This window comes from Erythrolamprus reginae, chromosome 5 (genome assembly GCF_031021105.1).
Source record: "Erythrolamprus reginae isolate rEryReg1 chromosome 5, rEryReg1.hap1, whole genome shotgun sequence".
Classification (NCBI taxonomy): Eukaryota; Metazoa; Chordata; class Lepidosauria; order Squamata; family Dipsadidae; genus Erythrolamprus; species Erythrolamprus reginae.
This window is the reverse complement of record NC_091954.1, coordinates 62,882,423-62,908,444: the sequence shown is the minus strand read 5'-3', so window position 1 is coordinate 62,908,444 and position 26,022 is coordinate 62,882,423. Positions and strand designations below refer to the sequence as shown.

Genomic DNA, 26,022 nt, shown 5'->3' with positions numbered 1-26,022 from the left:
AATGGAGAAGCAAATATTTAAAATTTTGCAAAAATAAAAACACACACACACACCTACACGTATATACACATACACACCTCAGCCATTTATATAAAATACTTTCCTCATAAACTAAGGCATCACATTATTCTACTTTAGATACATTATGCAAAGAGTTCTGGGGAATGCTGGGAAAGAATAGAAAGTGATGAAGACAAAGAGCAACAGAAGGATGGTGGTGATGAGGATGCTGTTGGAACATCCCAAGGACCAGCTGGGAAAGATTATTGTGGATAAAATCTATCTATTGACATCAACACATAAATCAGTATTTAAATAACCTTCCCAAATATTTTATTTAGGAGACAAACTGAATTCTCTGAACAGGTCTATGAAATGATATGTATTTTGTGCTAGCAGCTTCCAGGAAAGGCTTTCATGAAACGCCTAAAAATAAGTCGCAGAAGATGCTGTTCCTCCCAATCAATTTTGATTACTACCTCTAGTGCTTTACAAAATCCGCTTGTCCTTGAAGAAGACCAAATACTTGCCCCAATTCCAAATGTCACAATTTTGGCACAAAAGGACCCTGTTAGCAATAAGAGAATGTTGTACAAAACATCTGAAAGAAATGTGACATATCCATGTATCTTACAGTATGTAGAACTACTTTTGGTTTTGGTCTGGACCAAAAATGTAGCTATCAAAATATTTATGGCTCCTGGACATGCACATAATATTCCATCATACTTCATATTAGCATATAATTACCATATAATTGGCATATAGCCCTGATTAAATTGGAATTTCTTGGCAAGTAGCTTCTTCCTTTATATGATTACTTAAAACATATGGCATGTGATCACTAAGACACCTTTTGTTGATTGAAGCACAACTTTCACATTGCTACTAGTCCATTATTAAAAGGGGGTATTTTCTATGACACTATTTCTACAGGTTTTTGTAACATACCAATGGCAGTGTATTTAAACATTTGGTCAAAATGTATCCATTAACCTTGCTGTTGTGTTCGCATTTACTATACACTTGTATTGTTTCAGGTGTAACGAAATGTAACAATCAGCGTGTAGCAAAAAGAAAACAAAAAGAAAAAAACCCCAAACTCATAGTAAGAACCTCTCAAATGAGGAAAAGTCAATTAACCACAAGTTTGAGAAATAATCTACAGGTCTCAAATTTCATTTCAGGTCATATTTACCCGAGAGAACAACAAGGTTAAATCTATGTGAATATTCAACGTTCCAAATCAGTCCAGACCTATTCAGTCAAGACCACTCAGCAGATATGTCCAAGTACCTTCAGACTGAATTGGATCCAATTCAAGACTCTTGTTATTTCAACCAAGAGCATTCTTATATAAATGTTGGATAACAATTTGAAGACAACATACTTTCCCTTTTTTCATTTTATATATTTAAATTATTATTATTATTATTATTATTATTATTATTATTATTAATTAATTAAATTTGTATGCCGCCCCTCTCCGTAGACTCGGGGCGGCTCACAGCAGTAATAGAAAACAATGTACAATACAAATCTAATATTTAAAAAACTAAAAACCCATAATTTAAAAAACATACACACAACATACCATAAACTATATAGGCCTGGGGAAGATAGCTCAGTTCCCCCATGCCTGGCGGCAGAGGTGGATACTAACTTTAAAAGATTTATATGCTTAACATATTTCTTCTTGTATTCCATTTTGAAATCCTCTTGAGCATTATAGGCATTATGGGCATTCCCACTCAGTTAATAAGACAATATTTCAATAAAGAATCCACGAAATATAAAATACATATAGAACTATGTATTAATATCTGAGCCAAGACAACACAAACTCTAAAGTTAGTATATGATTTTTATCTTAATAACAAACTTAAAAGCAAAGCTTGACACTATCTTAGCCACTGTCAGATTATAAATTTGCCAATATAATATTAAGAGCAGAAATATCTATATTCCTCTCATAGCCTATCAGTTTGTAAGTAAGACTACAGTAACACCTTGAACTCAGGATAGCTGACTTGTGTATAAACTTGTATGGGCTTGTATTCTGAAAGATTATTGAGTTAATGCAGAAAGAAGGCTAGAAGCAAAGAAACTGGTTGATCCCCTATATAATTTCCAACCCTTCTTTTACAGACTATTGTAATGTATATGGCGACTGTACCCGAGGGGGAAGAATGGAAAGTGCAAGTCATGGACAGAGCAGTACTCTACCAACTCAATGAGACAAAATTTGTATCTACAAATGCACAATAAATGGTTTTCTACTATCTCGGGAAAGGCAGAGATTATATTTAGTACTTTAGAGGTTAACCTGAAACTGTTTTAGAAATGTTGAATATTTTATAAAGTTTGAAACAACTGAAAACTTGGGTCTCCTTAAAATATTAATTACACAGGGGAGGAAAAGAAAAACTCTGGCTATGCTGCAGTATTTTTCAAAAGTATTTTAATAACTCCCCATTTGGTTCTATCAGCAAGGGATGAGCTGATATGAAACCTGAAAAACACCACAATCCAATCTCAGGAGAAAAGGGAGCATTCAAGTAACTATTTACACCACCTAGATGTTGCCATGCAGATGTTTGAAAAGCTCCTTGCGTAACTAAAGTCTTGCCTGAGTTGCTTTATTCTCCCCATTTTTTTTAAAAAAAAGTATATATAATGCATATCCACCTGAGATGCAGTTCATTGGCTAGAAGTTTGCTTTTCCTGTGAATGAGAGACGGAGCAAAATCCAGGCACGTCTTGAAGAAGGAAAAATGATTCTTTGCAGTTATTCAGGTTCTGGCAGACTTGTTTAAACTAGGGCAGTTCCCAGCGTCATAGCAGCCCTCGCCTATTGCTGTTACCAGTTGCAGGAATTTGGGTGGAGCATAGACAAAACTGAGGCAAACATATATAGGTATGGGGGGGAAATGTTTCTGAGTAATTAATGTTTCCATGGAATCTGGAGATCATCCAAACTTATGAATTAACCACTGCCAGTGTAAGGCATTTCATTTCATTTGGAAAATCTGATGGTATAGTGCAAGGAAATGTGGACTACAGGTTATTGGGTTCATCATAGCTCTGTCCTGTTTACTCCTGATCAGTTTCCTCTCTGCTTACTCTTACTACACTCACAATGCAATTTAGGAAACAATCTTTATAGGGAGTTTCCTCCTCTCTCTCAAAGCCTCACTTTTCAAATATCTTTCCACTATTCTTCCAAATTCTAGAAATATTATCAGTCAGTTCACAGTGATATAGTTCACTGACTTCTCTTTGTTTACATTATCATTATCATCATCATCATCATCATCATCAATAATTATTAATTATTATTTAAACTTGTATACCGCCCAACTCTTGGAGGACTCTGGGCAGCTCACAAGAAAAATGAAAACATTATAAATTTCAACAACATCTATTAAAAACAATTAAGAAGCATATAATTCATTCATTTCTGACTGGATCTTATAAGGATACAATACGGCCCAAGGCCTGCCATAACAGCCAGGTCTTCACTTCTTTGCAGAAGGCCAATAGGGTAGGAGTAGTCCAGATCCAAGAAGGCCAGGACAGCAAGCCCACCAGTCAACATTGCTTAGTCGACAGAACCTGAAGAAGTCCAACCCTGTCTTACCAGTCATTGGGAGCTATGTAGTAGGTGGCGGTCCTGAAGATATATAGGGCTTTAAATGTAATAATCAACACCTTGAAATGCATCCTAACTAGAGACTAACTAGAAGCCAGTGCAGTTTGCATAAATTGGTAATGTGGGTGTACCTAGGTGCTCCCATGACAACTCATGTGGCTGTGTATTCTGAGCACTCCCAAGAGTAGTCCCATGTACAGCATATTGCAATATTGTAACCGTGAGGTGACAAGGGCATGAGTGACTGAGAGGAGAGCCTCATGATTCAAATAGGGTCACAGTTGATGTACCAGGCAAACCTGTATATAAGTCACTCTGGCTACAACTGTTAGATGTTGTTCTAATTTAAGCTGTGAGTCCAGGAGGACACCCACATTGTGAACCCATTCCGAAGGGGATAATTTCTCCCCTTCCCCGAACCAAAGATGGATACTCGGTATAAACTTTCGGGGACAAAACTCACAGCCACTCGGTCTTGTCAGGGCTGAATTTGAGCCTGTTTCGTCCCATTCAAAGCCTCCAGGCACCAGCCCATCACGTCCACTGCTTCACTGAACTGAAAAGGATGGAGATATACAATTGGGTATCGTCAGGGTATTATTGGTACCTCACTCCATGTCATTGGATGATCTCACCCAGTGGTTTCATGTAGATGTTAAATAGGAGGGGATGGACCCTGTCGGAGCCCACAATTCCTGAGGGACTCCACAAACAAGGGGTCTAGGGGTAAATCTCTGACTTCCTGCCAACACTGACTAACACCGGCCAGAGAGATGTGAGAACCACCATAGCACCCCTCAGTTGTCCAAGAAGTATATCATGATCACAAGTGTCAAAGGCCGCTGAGAGGTCAAGTAGCACCAGGATAGAGAGGTAGTCCCCATCTCAGGCTTGCCAAAGATCTTCAGCAGCATGACCAAAGCAGTTTCTGTGCTATAACCAGAAGCCAGATTGAAATGGCTGTAGGTAATCAGTTTCATCAAGTGACCGCAGGAGCTAAAGTGACACCACTTTCTCCACACCCTTCCCACAAAGGGTAAGTTGGAGACTGTCCAAAAGTTCTTTAAATTTGCTGGATACAGGGAAGACTTCTTGAGGAGGAGTCTTACAATCACTTACTTTAGTGGTTGCGGGAAAGACCCCTATTTCAAGGATGAGTTAATTATAGCCTGTAGCCAGCCTTGTGTCATCTCTTTGCTGGCAGAAACCAGCCAGGAGGGGCATAGGTCCAACAAATAAGTGGAAGAACTCATTGCTCCTACTGCCTTGTCACTAACAGGTAAAAATTAGAGACCTGCACAGTACAATTATTTACACCAGGGGTGTCAAACTCGCATCATCACAGTGTTGTCACATGACATATGACTTTTTTCTCTTTTGTGGAACTGGGCATGGACGTTGTCAGCACATGACACATCCAGCTTGCAGGCCACAAGTTGACAGTCCCGATATACACTGACCATACATTAGTTAGAGACATATGAGATAAAAGAGGGTAAAATCTTACATTAAGACCAGGGATTCTTTTGAGCTTAGGAAACTTAGGAAGGCCGAAGAATGCTCCATATCATGAGCTCCACATCTGCAGAATATATGCATGGTTATCCTGGCTCCTTCAGATAACTGCCTGAATATTTATGTGACTACAGTGATCTCTCGGTTAGCGCGGGGGTTACGTTCCAAGACCTCCCGCGCTAACCGATTTCCGCGTTATATTGGATGCGGAAGTAAAACCACCATCTGCGCATGTGCGCCATTTTTTTCATGGCCGCACATGCGCAGATGGTGGAGTTTGCGTGTGGGCGGCGGGGAAGACCAAGGGAAGATTCCTTCAGCCGCCCAACAGCTGATCTGCTCCGCAGCGCGGAGCCGAAGATGGGGTAAAGGCAAAGGGGAAACCCCATCTTCGGCTCCTCGCTGCTGCCGCGCTGCGGAGCGGATCAGGTGTTGGGCGGCTGAAGGAACCTTCCCTTGGTCTTCCCGCTTGCCGCTTGCCAGTCCACACACGCCCCCCTGGATGAGCCGGCCACAGGGGCGAGGGGTGGGGATGAAGGGGCAGGACTTCCCGGGCGGAAGGCATGCTCGGCTCTGCCGCTCCAGCCTCTTTCGGCCGAGCCTCCCCGGCCAAGCAGCCAGGGAAGTCGAGCCAGGCGTGGCGGCGGCAGCGCTGCTTCTCCGGTCGCCCGGTCCTCTCCTGCCTCCTGCGCCGATGTTCCCCGCTGCGACAGAAGGCAGTCGCTTGGCTAGGGAGGCTCGGCCGAAAGGGGCTGGAGCGGCAGAGCCGAGCACGCCTTCCGCCCGGGAAGTCCTGCCCCTTCATCCCCACCCCTCGCCCCTGTGGTCGGCGGGGATGAAAGGGCAGGACTCCCTGGGTGGAAGGCGTGCTCGGCTCTGCCGCTCCAGCCCCTTTCGGCCGAGCCTCCCTAGCCAAGCGACTGCCTTCCGTCACAGCGGGGAACATCGGCGCAGGAGGCAGGAGAGGACCGGGCGACCGGAGAAGCAGCGCTGCCGCCGCCACGCCTGGCTCGACTTCCCTGGCTGCTTGGCCGGGGAGGCTCGGCCAAAAGCAGCTGGAGCGGCAGAGCCGAGCACGCCTTCCACCCAGGGAGTCCTGCCCTTTTATCCCCGCCGACCACAGGGGCGAGGGGTGGGGATGAAGGGGCAGGACTTCCCGGGCGGAAGGCGTGCTCGGCTCTGCCGCTCCAGCCGCTTTCGGCCGAGCCTCCCCGGCCAAGCAGCCAGGGAAGTCGAGCCAGGCATGGCGCTGGCTGTCAACTTTTCTTTTTAGCACTGGGGAGGCAAGTCAGCTCCTGCCCAGTTTTAAAAAGAAAAGGTGACAGCCAGCGATTGTTCCGCTGCCGCCAGCATGGCCTGGCTGGCAGCGGAAGATGTAACAGAGCCCACGGGGGATTCGCCTTCCTCCCACCCGCAGCCGAGACTGATTGTGGGCTCCTTCGCAACCTCGGAGAGCTTCCGGGGCATGAAAGCTCACGAAAACCAGGAAGCTCTCCGAGGTTGCGAAGGAGCCCACGATCAGTCGGCTGCCGGCGGGAGGAAAGCGAATGCCACGGGGCTGGGCTCGGCTCCCCCCTCGGCTCCCCCCCTTACCAGCCCCGCCGCGGAAGGCTCCATTCTGTTCCCTGCCGGCCCGATTGAGCGGCCGGCGGTCTCCATTCAGGGAACAGAATAAAAAAAAAATTATTTTTTAATATTTTATTTTTTTAAATAATATTTTTTGAAAAACCGCGTTGCAGCGTTTCGCGCTAATCGAGAACGCGCAAGTCGAGGGACCACTGTATATTCAGAAGGAAGTTCATGCCTCTCTGAGGGAAAGTGTGATGTCACTTGTTTGTAAAGAGGAAGTTGTACATCTTTCTTGAAAAAGCCATCTCTCTGTACAGAATCCAATACTTTAGACTATATGGTATTTTTCTAGATAATCTGCAATGGTTAAAGGTGGATAACAAAAGCTAAGTTTATGCTTCGGTAAAGAAGAACTGAGCTTACAGATGAAACTCAGAAAATTAGACTATCGTGCAAACATTCATGTATTTCAGTAATGTAACTTAAAAGGTGAAACTTAATATATGAAAGATACTCATAACATGCAAGAAAACATAGTTCAAGCAATGATTTGTCATAATTGTGATGATTATGGGGTACAGCTCATGAAAACCCCAAATCCACCATCTCAGAAAATTAGAATATTACATGTGATCAATAAAAAGGGGATTGTACATAGAACAATATCGGACCTTTGAAAAATATAAGCATGCATATATACTCAGGATTTTGTTTGGGCCCCTTCTGCAGCAATTACTGCCTCAACGTGGCCTGGCATGGATGGAATCAGCCTGTGGCACTGTTGAGATGTTATGGAAGAGCAGGATGCTTCAATTGTTTGGTCTCATGTCTCTCATCTTTTGCATTGTTTGGTCTCATGTCTCTCATCTTTCTTTTGGCAATGCCATATAGATTCTCTATGGGGTTCATGTCAGGCGAGTTTGCTGGCCAATCAAGGACAGTAATCCCACAGTCATTGAAGTAGCTTTTGGTGCTTTTGGCAGTGTGGGCAGCTGCCAAGTCCTACGGGGAAATTTAAGTCACCATCCCCAGAAATCTCATATGCAGATGGAAGCATGTAGTTTTCCAAAATCTCCTGATAGACAGCTGCGTTGACCCTGGACTTAATCAGTGGACCAAAACCCACAGAGGCATAGCTCACCAAATCAACACAGCCTTTAGAAACTTTTGCATCTCATTTGGAAACCAAGGACCCAGAATATGGAGGAACAATGGAGAGGCACACACTGCAAGATGCTTAAGGTCCAGTGTAAAGTTTCCACAGTCAACACTAATAGAAATTTCTCCAAACACAAGTATCAAATTTTAGTCTTTTTAAACTTCATGTTTAAATTGCAATTGCTTTAAAATTAAATGGCTTTAAAATTCCATGGAAACACTAAGTATTCAGAAATAACACCCTGAAATTTTCTGGCCTTCATTTTTTATAGGCTACGTGTTGAACAATTCTAGCATTTGACACCATAATTATAAGTCATACCATGTTTCCCCGAAAGTAAGACAGTGTCTTACTTTCTTTTTACCCCCAAAAGCCCCACTACGTCTTACTTTCGGGGTATGTCTTACATTGGAAAGGAGGCGGGCGAAGGAGGGCGCAGCTCCGGCCGCTCGCTTCGGAGCCGGTCGGCCTCACTGGCCGCTTGCAGCCGAGCCACCGGCGTCACCGCCTCTTCCCCTGCCGAGGCTCGGCTGCAAGCGGCCAGCGAGGCCGACTGGCTCCGAGGCGAGCGGCCAGAGCTGCGCCCTCCTTCGCCCGCCTCCTTTCCGGCAGCTCCCCGCGCGCTCCTCGCCTTCGCCTCGCCGCAGTGCGGGGGGCTTGGAAGCGACGTCATCGGGCTCCCCCCCAGCAATACCCCTGTGTTTCCCCAAAAGTAAGACATATGTCTTACTTTTGGGGTACGGCTTATATTAGCCGACCCCCCTGAAACCCCCGATACGTCTTACAATCGTGGGTGTCTTACTATCGGGGAAACACGGTATCACTGACAAAGAAGAAGAAACAAGTCATAGTACAGTTTTGTCTTCTGGGAAATTTCCATGGGACTTTTGTGACAGAAAAAATAGCTAATGACTATTACGGAAATGAAAATGGAGATTAAAGAAACTGAAGGAAAAGAGAAGGAAACAATGAAAAGATTCCATAGAGCCATGAGCTGCAGTAGGAAGCTTTATAAATAGAATATATAGAAGTATTTGTTCCTAAGTCATCAGAACTGGGGGGTTTTGGAGATCCAGGATAATTACAGAAATAATATTTAGCTCTGCATTTTAACCAAGAACAGCGACTGCACAAATAATAACACTATGCGTTGTAATCTATCTTAACTGTTTTTCACTATTCTAAAAGCAAAATGCATTGAAAAACCAGTTTGCAATTGTTTATGGAAGACTTAAAACTATAGTATAGGAGACTGGCTGTCTACCTTCTTACTAGTCCAACAGTATTTTAAATATTTCAAGCAGTTTACCACTCTCACTTTGCGGTAACCTGATCTCATATAATGTTGGATGCATCTATGACAATCAATTGTTATGTATATGTAGCAGCATTGGGGGTGAAGCTGAATTTCTCAAGAATTCTATAAAGCAAATTTCTACAGATTAGAAACTGAACTTTAAAAACAAAATTAAAAAATCTTTATTGATTTATACAACTTATATGATGTCAAAATGATTTAGTATACTATCTTAACAAACTTGAGTAAACTTATCATTTACATTTGACTTCTGCTAGTTCCAGTATTAAGGCAAGCTAGAAAGCCCATCTTCCAGGATTTTTTTTATCATACATTCATAACTGTATTGCAGGATGGTTCCTCTTGTAAACATTCAGTCATAAGTTAAAAGATAAAAGATGGCTTGTTTATAATAACACTGCTGTATTTGTAATGATGAACAAACAGAGAGTTTGTTTAGCAACTTCCACCCAATGTATAAGCCAAGAATGAGCAATGTTGGCATCCCCTGACATGCTTGTTTGATCACAAGACTTGCAATTAACCCTTTCACGTGTTTGTTGCAAGAAATGCTGGTGCGCATATGCATACAGTAATTCTATTTGTCATAAAAAAAGGCACAGAAAGATTTTTCTTACACTAAGTTGCTATCTAAAAGCCAGCAGACTAGAAAGGAAACACAGAGAATATTGTAGATTTATAGTGTGTGTGCATATTGGCGAAAGTCAATAGACTTTTGTGGACACTCAGTCCTCCTTCAAACAAAAAAATAACCAGTTTTTTAAAAGAACGTGTGTGCTATCAATGGGATTTGAATTGTATTCCTTTGACTATATTTCTTAGACTATTCATTTAGTTTGAGGATTGGTGCTTGTTCTAAAATCCAAACTGCTTTGAGGAAGTTGACTTGTGCTGAGCAGACCTGTGATCCATCTATTCCAATGTTGTTAAAACAGATTATATTCATAACCTCAGCATGGGGAATTAACCCAAATGCCTAGTTTTCTAAAATACAAAGAATCATAAACAACCTGGACTCAGTTTGCAAACCTTGCTAGCCACGAGTTAATTAATCACATTTCATCAAATCTGTTGTGTATAGCTAGCTACTAAATAGAAGCAACTCTCCAAATTTCCAACTGGAACATTTTGTAGTTCTCCATAGAGATGCTGAAAATTTAAACTTTGACATGTAAAGCAGATGTTCAACACTGAGATAACAGTCTGTGAAGGGCAGAAGGAAACATGCTTGCCAAGTAAGCAGCTTCAGATAAGGAGAAATGGGTAATTCAGCTGGAGCCAGATAAGATGATGGTGACAAGAGTAAGCATTTTGTCAAAATAAGCATTAATGTCTACTGAAGATATATTAGAATGCAGCAGTAATAATATTGAAGACACCTAGATGTATACCTATTGGGAAACTAAAAGTGGCAAGAATGGAATTCTGGAAGAGCAATATGTATTTTTCAACACTTGCCCAGGAAACTTGCTACTCGGTTTTTTAAAAAAAAAAATGATATTAATTAATATCTTAGGAATGACATAGGACTTTATTTCTTACGCAGCATAAATACTGGATTACACTGAAGCTATGTTTGTGCAAAAGCTACTAGTTATTCCTGCTTTTCCTGAAGACAAAGTAATTTAAGACAAGCTTTCATGAGCCTTTGTGTTTCTATATGCTTCTTTCATTCTCTCTTAACCTTTCTGGTATAACTTGCTCTTACCCTTGAGTTGAAATAAAAGTTAATCTTTTAATGAACTTCAAATCCACATGCATTCACTAGAGTGGATCAAAGTAAGTCATACTGCATCCAACATACTTTGTCATACTGTATCTAACATTTAATAAAACAGAAGAAATATGGCCTTGTTATGTGTACCAGTAGTTAATGATAAGATGTTGGAACTAATAAAGTTCGAGGGACAATCATGTAGAGACAGATAAAACCACTCTTAATGAAGGAACTTGTATTAACATATACTTCTTTAGTCAGCAAATTAAGCAATAAATAAAGGAGATTAATATTATTGTTGCTGTTGGCTTGAATCACTGAAACTCTCAGCTTCCTTTGTGCATAAGTTACTTACTTACTTACTTACTTACTTACTTACTTACTTACTTACTTACTTACTTACTTACTTACTTACTTTCTTTCTTACTTACTTACTTACTTACTTACTTACTTACTTACTTACTTACTTACTTACTTACTTACTTACTTATTAAATTTGTATGGTGCCCAATCCCAAAGGATTCTGGCCGGCTAATTAAAAGAGCCGGGGTGGCACAGCAGGTAGAGTGCAGTACTGCAGGCCACTAAAGCTGACTGCTAGATCTGCAGGTCAGCGGTTCAAATCTCATCACAGTCTCAAGGTTGACTCAGCCTTCTATCCTTCCGAGATGGGTAAAGTGAGAACCCGGATTGTGGGGGCAATATGCTGGCTCTGTTAAAAAGTGCTATTGCTAACATGTTGTAAGCCGCCCTGTGTCTAAGGAGAAGGGCGGCATAAAAATCAAATAAATAAATAAAAAGATATATGGTTAATTCCCAGCAATGCAGAAATAATAAAACGATGAAGGGAGGAGCAAAAGAAACTACAGCTGTATCAGTTACATCCTTTAGTTTTAATGCTTCAGCGGAATGCCAAAGTGGAAATCTTTAATGCTAAAGTGGAAATCTTTTATACCTCCAAACTACTTATTCAATCTTATTTGCCAGCACAATTTTCTATGGTTCATTTTAGAGTTTTATTCTCAGCAGTACTAAATGGGAGGCATAGTAAGATGCCTTTCATTAAGTGATATTGTGCTCCATCAAATGTATTTATCCAGTGTCATTTCTATGCTGATTTACATGCAGACATACCTTTAATAATCCCTCTTATAAAAACAAGTCTGAAATGAGAAACAGCGGGTTAATTTCTCATTTGCTTATTAAACCCCACCAATACCAACAGTTGCTATAATTCTATCTATAGTAATTTTGATTTTAAAAAGTGGAAATTGAGTGCTTACATTATTTTTTTTCTCTTTTAATCTTTTATATACCTTTATTTAATTTCAACTTTAATTTAATTCCATTGCATCTTTCCAATTTTTAATTTTCCCATTTTCTTAAATCTTCATTTTGGGTTTTATATAACCAATGCACTTCTTTGTTCAAAATCTAGTCATTATTTCTGTATTTTCACCTTGCTGAATGCTGATCATAAATATATTTGATTTGATTTAGTTTTAACATTTTAGCCACTGGAAGACATTTCAATTTAACTTTGGTATCTGCTTGGAATCAGTTGAACTCTTGAATGGATTCTATCCCACAATGGCAATTAGATATGGATAATTCCAGAAACCTTGAAAATATGAATTGACATTATTTGACCAAATGCTTTCCAGGTCTTTCTCTATCTAGTTTGGCATTGTTTAGACAAGGCTGTCCGGTCTTTAAAGTGCAATTTCAGTCATCATCATTTTCCTTACAATCTCCCAGTGATGTAAATTGGGAGACCTGCAACATTTAGAAAGCAAAAGTTGGTATCTACCACTTTTATTATATAAAAATATAATATGACCTATTATTTTTCTCTGATCTGACATGTTTTTGGAATTGGAATGACTGTCTCCAAATTTATAGAATTATACACTATTTTCAATATAGACTATGGATTTAAATACTTTTCCATTTGGAAATATTACTTTGAATATCTTGAACAGTGCACTTTTTGTTGTAGAGATGTTTCACTGAACTAATCACCATCATCTCAAAATGTTTCTCCTCACTACTAACTACACAAAATCCTGTAAATGGGTTGTAAAGATAGCTTTGTTTTTGCACAGTAAATCAGCCCCAAGCCAAGCTTAAAACTTACCTTCCCAATGAAACAAAAGACATTGTAGATCTGGTTTTATATTCTGTTCTATATTCAAATTTCTGCAGTAATTGCATTGCATCAAACAACCTGCTTAAATTTAATCTCTGCCTGAAGCAAAATTTTCCATTTTTCCCCCTAGTTATTTTAATGCTGTCTGTCTGTCAGAATGCTTAAATAATCACTAAGGTATTACCTGGAAGAAATGGGATGATTCTCTGTTTGGGATCTTTTTGGCCTCCTTCAACAGGAAATTTATCCAAAAGTTGCATCTGAAAAAGAAATATTTACTATGAACTATGATTTACCATACACTTTCCCAAAATCCAGCTTCAGCATGGCCTCTTTCTTGATTATAATACATTTAGAGAATCAGTTGTAACAAGAACAATTTAATTTTTAAAAAAATGTAATTTATGGATGGAATCCATGTTCCCAAAAATCAAGGTGAATTACATCAGAACTGGCATAGAATTAAAGTCTGGCATTCCAACAATTCCTATATTGGACATTTTCTACTTCATGGAATAATAATCCATCTTGGATCACCCACAATTTCAGACAGACCACCTACCTACTAAAAACTATGGCCTCAGAACCCCAGGGAATTTTAATGAAGCATCAAATACAGCTGTTGGCAGACTCATCCCCCACACAAAACAGTGCCTTTCCATGTATCTTGAGAGACATATATGAAAGCAGAAAGGTTTCTTAGGGATCTGGAAATATTGACTCACTGAAATTGCTGAACTTTGTTGGAACAAAATGTGTTCTTATAAAGTTGAAGGTTGTATCACCCTTTCTGAAAAGACACTCCCTTTCTTGCTGACCACACCTTTTCGGCATGCTTAACTCAGTGTGTGGCCATAGCAAATGACATACAGCACATTCATAATATATAGAACATTTGGCCAAACATTTAGTCACAGGATGGATAAATGTTTAATCTATATATGTATTATAAGTTAAGCAACACCCCAAAATAAGCAAAAAGAAAAAGAAAATTCTCTCAAATGAAATTTTCAGGGACTTGCTTTTTATTGAAGCATCACAATAAACCTAAAGCTTAAATTGCTAGAAATGACCTTTTTGGCTTTGCAGATTGGTGGGGAGGGGGCAGGGGATGTGCAGTTGCATGTATGCAAGTGGCTCCACTCATACAAATGGAGCATGTGCGACTGGAGATGTGCATGCATACATGTGCACATGCCACTTCTGCAGCCTTGTTCCAAAAGATTCAAGGCCCAGTAGGAGGGTTGTGGCCAGAGATTGGGGGTCCCTGCATTTGCTGATCTAGTGCATACATGTATGATCACATTTATGTACATAAGAATACATTTTAAACTGTGGATATATAAGAAATCTCAGGTGGTCAAATCTAGAAACTGAAATAGGTTTAGGATGCTAAAGCCATGTCCACATGAGGATTCTAAAGCAATTTTAAAACTGCTATTCTGAATTCTTCTTCATTCTCCGAATGCAACAGTATTGAAGAGCTGAGCACATTTACTATCATTTTAGCTATGGTGTACTTGGGTTACAAGGTTTTAGTGAGATGTGGAAAGGTGGGATGAAACTCAACAACAAAACTAATCTGCATTACAGTTTCTATGTGTAGAGTTATGAAAGACCAATACCTTGACCTAAAGTGTTTATTTTCAAAACGGTTCACCTATGCCCATACACCAATGGAAAAAAATCAAAGCAGGAATGGTGAAGACATGATTAGAAAAGCTTTACTGTGTATCAGTATCTTATATCTTATGCACGTGTACTCAAAGTTCTATTGATTGCATAACCATAACGTAACCATTGGTCTAAGTTCAGACAACATGCCAGACCTCTATTCTATATGTGTGTTTTTATATCTTTTTTAAAAATAAAAAAATTAAATAAAAAAGACAACATGCCAGACAATGATAATGCTAGGTAGCCCAAAGCAAAAAACCTAATTAAGGTTAAAAGTAACTGAGCCCAGGATATTGTATGAACACAGCTGATAGTTTCTTTGATCTAGTTAGAGGCGCTATATGAATCTAGCCCATGGCTTAGTATGTCAATTGAATTAATTTATAGTGGCCTCTCCAAGCAATTCAACTAATTCCCAATTAACTGACTTAAAAGCATCTCTTAACCAAAACTGCAAAGTTTCCACATATATTAACTAATGGAAGTGATTTCAAATACATTCCAGTAATAATAATAAAAAATATTTACACTCTCATCCTTGTTTGCATAATCTAGTTGGCTAGGGAAAGTTAGTTTAGCTCCAAAGAAGTACAGACCTATTTGAGTTAAAACTAACTCCCTTAACTTCAGTAGCAACCGGTCTTAATTCTTCACACATTTAGTCTTCCTTCTTGACCTACACACCACTACACACCTACACCAATAACTGAAAGTTTGGCTCTGACCAAACTAAAAATAGTCAGTACCTTGGAGAGCTCAATGCAGGAAACAACAAATTTGGAGCTTTCATTAGTAGAACTGTAGTCTAGGCCTTGTCTTAGACAATTGAGTGCTTAAAAAGATTTAGCTCCACCATGCTTATTGCTGTCTTTAAACATAAGTCCCTTCTGAAGTCTCAACTTCCTGCAAGACTGCAAAATTACAGAAGCTGTAGAGATAATCTTCTGAGGCTAAGCTATCACTTAATTGGAGGAGGGTGTCTTTATTTTTAAATCCTAGGCCAGGAAGGTTAAAAACGGTAGGGTCATAGCTTCCTTTGTGCTTGAAATTAATCATTGTTGAGCTTTTGACCTTAGGGATATAACATAATGTTTCTTTTCTTTCAATGGATGGAAAATTTTCATGGTTCTGCATTTTTATGCTTTGGTTTCCTATAGACAGTAAAGACTGTCTCGGGTCAATCAGTCCTAATATTACTTTAGTTCAAAAAAGAACAAAACTATACCATTTTCAGCCAGGAAGAGAGATCTTACTTAGTTCAGAATGATTTGACTCTGTGGCAAGAACTGGCACAGACACATTCCTAACATGATTCTTAGAAGTACACTTGTGGGCTGACACAAGCTTTTTCTAGCACATCAAAGTACTTATATGGCATTTGAATAAGCACTGTTTATCCACAGCATAGATAACAGAAGCAAAAAGCTAAAGCTATAGAATCCAAAAATCTCCCATCAGCACAATAAATATGACTAATGTGGAAGGCTGACTCTAAAACCGTGCTGCATTTTTTGGAGTATAAGATGCAGCCCCCCACAAAAAAATTTTGGGTGTGTCTTATATTCCAAATGTAGCTTTTTGAAGCTTTTCCCCCCAGCCCTAATGAGGTGCTAACAATCTTACTGGCTCTTCGCAGCTTGCAGAATTTTTTCATTGCTAGTCCAAAGAAGGTTTTTTTCCAGACCTAAGTCTTTGCAGGCTTATTTTCATTGCTACTCCCTCTAAGGATTTTTTTTTTTTTTGCAGTAAAATAATGTGCTGAAGCTGAACCAACTAAGGATGCTAGCCAGATTAATACTTGATAGGTAGATTTTCCCTTCTATTTCTCCCCTCCAAAAAAACTAAGGTGCGACTTATACTTTGGTACCTCTTATACTCCAAAAATATGGTACTTCTTTATGTGTATTGACAGTATTGAAGTAGCTTGTGCAGCACAAATTGTGTCAAGCATATGGAGTCACCAAAAGATCGGCCAGAACTGCTAGTCATCTATAATCACTTAAAGCATACAGCAATCTTGCAAGTTCATACAAATATCAGCAAATATTTATATTTGATATTTAAATAATTTTTAAAATTATATTAACTGATATACAGTAGTGAAATAAGTGGAGGGAGACAGTAAATTAACACAACACGAAACTAAATGGCCCAATGTTAATGGTTAAATCCTAATGTATGTACAGCAAAAAAAATTAAAATAAGAACACCTTTCTTTTTTTAACCCAAACACTGGTTTATATAACTAACCCTCTCGCAAAACTCTGTTTTGATCCCTCAGAAAAATAAAATACAAACAATATTATCGACAACATGGGTTGGGAGTCACACAACATTTCTTGCAGGGAAGGACTGTGGATGAATCGTAGAAGCTAGTTCAATCGATGCTTTCCACATAGAAAATTCTGCTCTATCCCTTGGAAAGCTAAAATGCTAAAGGACTGTCCTTGCTTGTAGTGCCACATTGATCGTGTCTGCTCATTACACTAAATCAGATTATCACTATATCAAAGGTTTTTCCACACCTTTCTCCAAAGATGTAGCATTTCAACGTAATGACGTGTAAACTATTAGTATGATATTCACTATTCAACCTGAGCTAGCACCGAAAGGTATTTTTAGGTTTGTGCTTTTGGTAGCCTAGTACATCAAAGTACATCTTACACATTGAAAAGGTGCATAACATTGGCTTTATGAATAGCAGGATAAATTTGCAATATAAATTTAATTCTCAAACCTGATATTCAGGTTGAACTTCTTGCTTTCTCTATGTTACCTCTTTTCATCAAAAGATTTTTAAATGTCTTGAGGAGACTGGTTGAGCAAAACCCTATTAAGATAATAACTAGTTTTCTTCCCAGTAGAAACAATATATGTGGAATCAGACTCGTGAGAGATAAATAGCTCTTGTTCTCTCTTCACCAAACAAATATGAGCTTCTTAGTCTAACAATCCATTAATTGAATTGTTATCTCTGAAAAGCATTATATCTAGCTTTGTCCTGAACTAAAAACAAAACAAAATTATCAAGACTTTATTCTACACACTTTAATGTAATCTGTAATTTGTCCACCTAAATTTTCAAAAGCACCCTGTACCTATGATGTGAAACATGTTCACAGAACCATCCTGGAAATCTTTGGAAAACTCTTCTGAGTTCTGAAACATTGATAAGTTTATGTGATTTATGTTATCCTAGGTGTCAGAAGGAGAATGACATGTCATTATTGTTTAATTACTCTGCAATGAAATTTCATCTGATATCACAAAAACATAAACAATATCCTAAGAACGCAAGAGTACATCAGCTTGGCCATTTGAACTGAAATTCTATCCCATAATGGCTGCAAAGGATTTCACCATCTGGAAAAATATATCTGCCAAGGGCTACAATGACAAATTTGTAGTCAGAGAAACAAGGGTTTTTTTCCAATTTCTTTTTTAATTCATAAAAGCCTTTGACTATTTGCCAAAATAATCCAAATTCTTTCAAACATACTTATCACCCTTGAATTAAGAGCAAGGACTTGTGGGTAAGGTCTAAAGAAAGACTTTTCTCAGTTGAAACATAGCAATCATTGATGGATAGCATCAGGTTGGGGTGCTCAATGGTTTCAAGTGCCACCTGGATGAGAGGATTGGCCTAAAATTGCAGATATCCAACTTGAAATTCCATTCAGATGTGAAATTCACTAAACCTATGTTAGTCAGAAACACTAACCACATGACTAGAAATTAGCGGTGCCCAATTTGCCAATCTAGTCTATGCACTTAGTGCATGATTCAGTATATCATGTAAATCCAGAAATCTGGATACAGTAAACCCAGTTGGTGCAAAATGCAGCAGCCTGCCTGGTTTTATGTAGAGCCCAGTGTGCACATGTATCACCTCTCTATGGGAGCTGCATTCATTGACGATTTGCTTGCAGGTGCAATTCAAGGTGCTGGTTGTCACCTTTAAAGCTCTTCATGGCTTGAAACCAAGTTATCTGAGGGGCTGTCTCTTGCTGGCCACATCTACTCAACCCATCAGAACAGGGAGACAGGGAGTGCTGAGGATCCCATCCCTTAGGGACATACACCTGGTGGAACCCAAAAAAAGGGTTTTCTCCAAGGTGGTTCTCTCTCTCGGGATCATTATTCCCCCAGAGACTAGATTAGTCTCTAGATTAGAGTACTCTTCTAGAAGGCACTGAAGACCTGATTCTGCCAGTGGAGCACATTAAATGGCTCATGTGATTTATTGTTGCCGGGATAGGGAATTGCAAGAATGATTTTGTTATATTGTACTACAGTGATACCTCATCTTACAAACGCCTCATCATACAAACTTTTCGAGATACAAACCCGGGGTTTAAGATTTTTTTGCCTCTTCTTACAAACTATTTTCACCTTACAAACCCACCGCCGCCGCTGGGATGCCCCGCCTCCGGAATTCCGTTGCCAGCGAAGCACCCGTTTTTGTGCTGCTGGGATTTCCCTGAGGCTCCCCTCCATGAGAAACCCCACCTCCGGACTTCCATTGCCAGCAAAGTGCTTGTTTTTGCGATGCTGGTATCCCCCTGAGATTCCCCTGCAGCATCGCAAAAACACAGAAGTCCGGAGGTGGGGTTTCCCATGGAGGGGAACCTCAGGGAAATCCCAGCAGCACAAAAACGGGTACTTCGGCTGGCAAAAGGGGTGAATTTTGGGCTTGCACGCATTAATCGCTTTTCCATTGATTCCTATGGAAAGCATTGTTTCATCTTACAAACTTTTCACCTTAAGAACCTTGTCTCGGAACCAATTAAGTTCGTAAGACAAGGTATCACTGTATATTGTTTTTTTTTATTTTTTGATAGTTTTTATTGTTTTAAATGTGGCTTTATATTCTGTAATATAGTCTTACAGAGTCTTATAGAATATGGGAGAATAGGCAGCAATATAAATTAAATAAATAGATAAATAAATAAAGAAATATCCAGAGTACACATGCCGGGCGGGTTCCTCCCAGCTTGGACTAGATCACCCGAACCATTAGCAACCAGCTGGTGACATTTTTTTTTTCTTCTTTTCTTCTTCTTTTTAATTTTTTAATTTTTAATTTTTTTTATTTACTTACTAAAAGGAATTATTATTAATTGGACTAATTGGGACATTTAGGATAAATTATTTGGATTTTTCTCTCCTTTTGAATTGATATATGTTAGATCCACGTAACAGTTAGATAAAATTTAAGACTTAGTTGTTATGATTGGAAACTCTGGTTTTTTTCTTTTCTTTTTTAAAGGGCGATTACAATAAAAGTAATGGTAAGAAATATATATGAAATTGAGATTAAGGATATATTGAGGAGATTGAAGCACGATGGCCTAAATAATCAGATATAATAGGAAAAGAAGCAGTTAATAGCTTTTTAAATGCATATAAGAAATTTGAATAATTATCCTTTATCCAGATGTTAAAAGTACAGGAGGTAGCACTGGACGGATTATGAATACCCAATTTAAAATTTTTATTATTATATTGTATTTTAAGATTGGTGGTATATAGTGTTCCCTCGATTTTCGCGGGTTCGAACTTCGCGAAAAGTCTATACCACAGTTTTTCAAAAATATTAATTAAAAAATACTTCATGTGGTTTTTCTCTATACCACGGTTTTTCCTGCCCAATGACGTCATGTGTCTTCGTCTGCCTTTAATACAGTGATCCCCCGAGTTTCGCGATCCCGATCATTGCGAAAGGCTATATCGCGATTTTTCCACCCGATGACGTCACTCCCTTCCTTTCTCATCTTTCTTTCTCTCTCTCTTTCTCTATCTTGCTTCTTCCTCTCTCACACTCTCTTCCTCCCTCTCTCATCTCTTTCTTTCCTTCTCTCTCTTTCTCTATCTCTCCCCCTCTTGCTCTCGAGCGGCAAGCGAGCAGCCGGGCAGGCGGGCGAACGGGCAAGCGGCAAGCGAGCAGGCGGGCGGGTGAACGGGCAAGCGGCAAGCGGCAAGCGAGCGGCCGGGCGAGCAGGTGACGGGCAAGTGGCAAGCGAGCAGGCAGGCGGGCGGGCGAACGGGCAAGTGGCAAGCAAGCGGCCGGGCGAGTGGGTGACGGGCAAGCGGCAAGCGATCTTGGGGTTTCCCCTTTGCCTGGGCGGCGGGAAGACCCAGGGAAGGTTCCTTCGGCCGCCCAACAGCTTGGGCAACAGGGAAACCCCATCTTCGGCTCCTCGCTGCTGCCACGCTGCGGAGCAGATCAGCTGTTGGGCGGCCGAAGGAACCTTCCCCAGTCTTCCCCGCCACCCACACGCAAACTCCACCATCTGCGCATGTGCGGCCATGGAAAAAGGGGCGTGCATGCGCAGATGGTGTTTTTACTTCCGCACCACTACATCCCGAAATATCGATTATTGCGAGGGGTCTTGGAACGGAACCCTCGCGATAATCGGGGGATCACTGTATTTACTTCCGCATCTCTACTTCGCGGAAATTCAACTTTTGCGGGCGGTCCCAGAATGCATCCCCCGCGAAAATTGAGGGAACACTGTATTATATTGCAAATGTGATTGGTGTGGAGAAAAAATTAAAAAAAAATCCTGGAAAAAAAAAGAAAAAACAATGGCGTCACGGATCTGGTTTGGTCGATGCTGGTCTGTGGACACCATTTTGTTCAGCAATTTTTCACAAATTTTTCTGTGTTTGGATGGCTTCTCCTATTCTGCTGTTTGAACAAAAGCCTCCTGCCCACCCCCATATTAATGCTGACCTTTATTTCTTTGCCCAAAGCACAGTTGATCAGCTCCTCAGCTGTGTTTCAGGCTGAATCCTGCTATTGAACATGCACGTAAGTAAAACCGCAAGAGGGGATATGCGCGCGAGCGGAACAAGCTTGCGCGCACAAAACATTGTGATAAGAATCAGTGGCCAAGATCATTGGAACCCCCCTTGTGAGCCATGCAAATGAATTCTGTCTAATTTTCCTGTCAGGAGAAAAGAGGAAGAAGAAAAGGTACTATAATTCTTTTTCTTGAACAATAATGTAAGATACCATCAAAGGGCCTTCTGTATTTCATAAGATAAAACTGTTCTAACATATTACAATACATGAATTTACTCAGATGTTAATCTCTCTGACTTTAAGGGGATTTAAGTAAACTCTGCACAAGACTGCAGCCTTAAACCAAGACAGAAAAGGAAGAGAAGGAAATTGGAAACAGGATGTCTGCTTTCTCCAAAAACAAAATCAGTTAGGAAAGCATGACACTGAAGGGATGTATATCTCTACTGAAAACTTCAAATAATTGAACTGAAAGCTCAAATATTCCAAGTCTATCTTGCTTTATTAGATGTGGAGGGCCAAATTATGGTTAGATAAGAAGATAGACACAGTTGATGAAACACCAATTTATTTTTAGCCAAATGCAGGAAACAATTGTGAAATTCTCTCTCACCGCCCCAAAAGCACAACTACTTCTGACCACTATTCTGAGAGCAATGAATAAAATATTTGCTCTGAAAGGACCACTTTTTTAAAAAAATTACAAGACAATTAGCTTTTCTTCTTTTAGTAATAATAAATCTGGCTGACTCATCTTCAACAGTATTTAAAATCAAATAATCATTTTCAGCTATCAAAATACCCTACATTTATCTATAAAATAACAAATAAAACTAAAATTAACCAAATATCTGGGTCAGTATTCCTCAAATCTCCTGCAGTTGTGGATCAGTAAACTTTGAAAAATGCAGATGGTAGCTCTTTCTACACTTTCATCTTTAAAAGCAAAGTAGTTCACATTTTAAAAAAATTATTATAATTGCATTTCAACTTGCTTTTCCATAGCTCCGTTTCTAAATGCCTTGATGGGTTTTCAACATTCATTGAATTATTTTGAATATACTCCACATCAGCAGCAATCCTTTTCAGATCTACAATTTATTTCCAGTAGAAATAGCTGAGTATTAAAGACTTAGGGATCTCCAGCTCAATGAATATCTATTTTCATATTGTACTTCCTATTGGTACTTTTGGAATTGCTTATGCAACGTCCGTTTAGAACAGCAGCTTTAGTTGATAACTGCACCCAGTGTCTTTTCACTATTGTATTACCATTTTATGAATATATTCATGTTGCTACTATTACATATCTACTCAGTGAGCCATTGATCAACCATTCAACCATTGACCTAACTTTGCAAACTTAGTGACTGCCCAGGCCAAAGGGAAATAGAGTTGAGGTGATGAATAGGCTGTTACCATGTGACTGCTATGTGCAGAGCAATGCACAGGCTGACATGGCAAATAGGCTGATGGACATGAGAAAGTTACAACAAAGCATCAAATGGACTATTTAATAGTTTACAGACCCTTTCTCAGAATCAGTAATCTGGTGAAAGGGAATCTTCTAATTAACCTAGGCCAGGGGTAGGCAAAGTTGGCTCTTCTATGACATGTAGACTTCAACTCCCAGAATTCCTGAGCTAGCATGATTGGCTTAGGAATTCTGAGAGTTGAAGTCCACATGTCATAAAAGAGCCAATTTTGCCTACCCCTGACCTAGGCTATCAAATATTCCAAAGCAGTTTTGGGATTTAATTGACTAACTAGTTCATGTGGGAGATTAGGATTATGTGGTGTTTCTGATTATGCTAAACCTCAATTCTACCTTGTCTACAGAAGACTGCCCAAAGTGAAACATGCTGAGAACTATCATTAAATCCCTATTTCAATATGGTGATCATAATCAGGACTGTTGTAATATCTTTCTCTTTTAAAAGATAATCAAGCTTTTTGGAAAGCAATAAAAAAGTCAATCTCATATCTTTATCCTTTATCCTATATGTCTAAAATAAAACACACAGAACAATATACTAACCACAGAATTTAACAGGCATTAAGCACTACATTCTAGCTTAAGTCGTCAATCTTCACACTTGTGCTTGGCATAAATCACTGATCTAATATTTATTGTCTAATTCAACTTTTTAGCTTAACTTGGCAGTGAATTCATATATTGCAATCAACAATGAAGTTTCACACACAATTGACTGCCTATTGTAATTCAGAGGATCAAAGATTTACATATATCCTCAATAATTAAAACTCTAGGGTTCTTCTTCTAATTAAATAATGCTTGAAAGTTGCTTGGTAGACTTTGGTAATTGCTGTCTATTTACAGAAGAAAGCTGAAACAGCTGGTCCCCTGCCTTGCTAATGTCAGCCTTTTACATGTTGTATACAGTCAGCCAACAAGTTAAAGTAAAAGTGAATGGCTTACTTGAGCATAAGCCTCACCAAGAATTACTGAAATCTCAAAAATTCAACCAGCTGATTTGGGGCGGAGGATAAATGAGCCTTTTATTATTTCAGTAAAATTTTGGAGCTTTTAATTAAATATTATCAAACCATTAAAATAGTATTGTAAACAAGCATTCATGAAAACTTATACAGTATATGGAAAAAAAATAAAACACCTTTTGAAATATTTTTTGGGTAGGTATTGATTGAAATACAGAGCTATTTATACAGAGCTATTTATTCTCTGATGTGAAATGGCAAGATAAGAAGTAGAGGGAATCTTTAAAAAGTCTCCATGGACTGGAGCCTTGGAAATTAGAACTGATGCAGAAAGTCAAATATGACCGGAAAAGGAAATGGTTTGTTAGACTTTGATTGAGTTTGGAGACCACATAAACTTTCTCCAGAATGATCTGTGGCCAAAATGATCCTTTAGATCAGGGGTCCCCAACCGCCGGGCCGTGGACCAGTACCGGGCCGCGGGGCATGTTGCACCGGTCCGCGGAGTCAGCAGCTTCTGTGGAGCCAGCGAGTGCCAAACTGTTTCCTATCTCTTTCCCCTCCCGTTCACTCGGGACCACCGTTTGCCTCGGGTTGAGAAAACATTTGCTTGCTTGCTTTCTTGCTTCCTTCCTTTCCTGTCTTTCTTCCCTCGTCAAAAGTGGTCTATTTCCTCCTTGCGAAGCCCTCACTCTGCCTGCAGCTCAGACGGAAAGGTTTTGGCATTGTGCAGCTCTTTTTTTGGCTAGGCTCCCCCACCCTATTCCTGGGGGCCTGGGCAGGAGCGAAGCCAGGGGTGTGACCATGAAGCCCTCACCATCAGCTCCGGTAATTTTATTTTGGAAGGATTCCTTGCTGCAAGAAAATTACCGGACCTGGCAATGGTGGGCGCTCCAAGCAGGCAGCGATCACAAAGGAAGGCGACTGTGTCCGTGGAGGCACCTCCCCCCCCCGGGATTCCTTGCTGCAATCCCAGCTGGTGCGGGTGGGGGGGGTGTCCTCTGAAACTACCAGAAGGAAGGAAGGAAGCAAAAGTTTTCTCCCTCAGGTGGACCGCCTCGGCCCAAGGCAAACGGTGGTCCCGAGTGAACGGGAGGGGAAAGAGACAGGAAACCACCCCCTCCTGCCCTTCCTCCCTCTGTCACCTTGGTTCCCACACAAAATTAAAAAGGGGGGGAGGAAAGAGAGGCAATGGAACAATAAGCTACACACCCATGCTTAATCCCGTGCCCAACCACACCCCTTTCCGCCCCCACCGGGCCATAGAAAAATTGTCTTACTGAAACTGGTCCCTGGTGGAAAAAAGGTTGGGGACCACTGCTTTAGATCTTTCAATTATGTACCCACTGACTCTGTAATTGCTGCTGACATCCTCTTCTCTTTCTTTCTACCTTTCCCAACATTATAGGTGTGGTCAGAGAGCTAGACATTTGCAGAATGTGTCCAAAGTGTGGTAACTTGAGCTTGGTCATTTATTTGTGTCTTATGCAAAGCAAACAATTCACCATCTTTATTTGGAATTCAAGAATGATTGTGCATCCTTGGTTAGTAATATCTTTGTAAGCAACTAAAGAGCCACAAGAATGGAATGCTGACTTTCCATTCTACATAGAGAGAGAATATTAGGTCAATAAGGTACATTTTGGGCACACTAATGTTCTCATGTTATCTCATAAGAAGCCTGTTAAGAGAAATATTTTGATATCTCTTGAGAGAAACACAGAGACTGTTCAATCATTTCACGGGGTAGTTTTCATTATATGGGGAACCAGTTGTGGTCAATGACTGACCACCACAAAGAACAAGCTTCACAACAGCAAGTACTGTTAAAAAGACTTATAGAAACCAACCCAATCCACATAGCAATATCCTATAACAGAAAGTCATAATACTTTTCTATAGTTTATTTAAACATGGCTTATACAATTAGGGTAATATATTTTTTAATGGTCACAATGAAATCATTAACTGACCATGAGCTGAGTCCATAAAGTACAC

At 39.9% G+C, this 26,022-nt stretch overlaps 1 protein-coding gene across 5 annotated transcripts in view; it reads right to left on the bottom strand.

The window, feature by feature from the left end:
* Positions 1–26,022, bottom strand: part of SH3PXD2A (SH3 and PX domains 2A) — a 303,341-nt gene that overhangs the window by 217,350 nt on the left and 59,969 nt on the right. For 4 of the 5 annotated variants that reach the window (XM_070752797.1, XM_070752799.1, XM_070752798.1 and 1 more), the window contains exon 3: positions 13,264–13,339. In XM_070752797.1, coding sequence (XP_070608898.1) covers positions 13,264–13,339 — 76 coding nt within the window. Of the gene's footprint in view, positions 1–2,688; positions 2,768–13,263; positions 13,340–26,022 lie in introns of those variants that run through there. The other variant, XM_070752800.1, reaches the window with a different exon arrangement.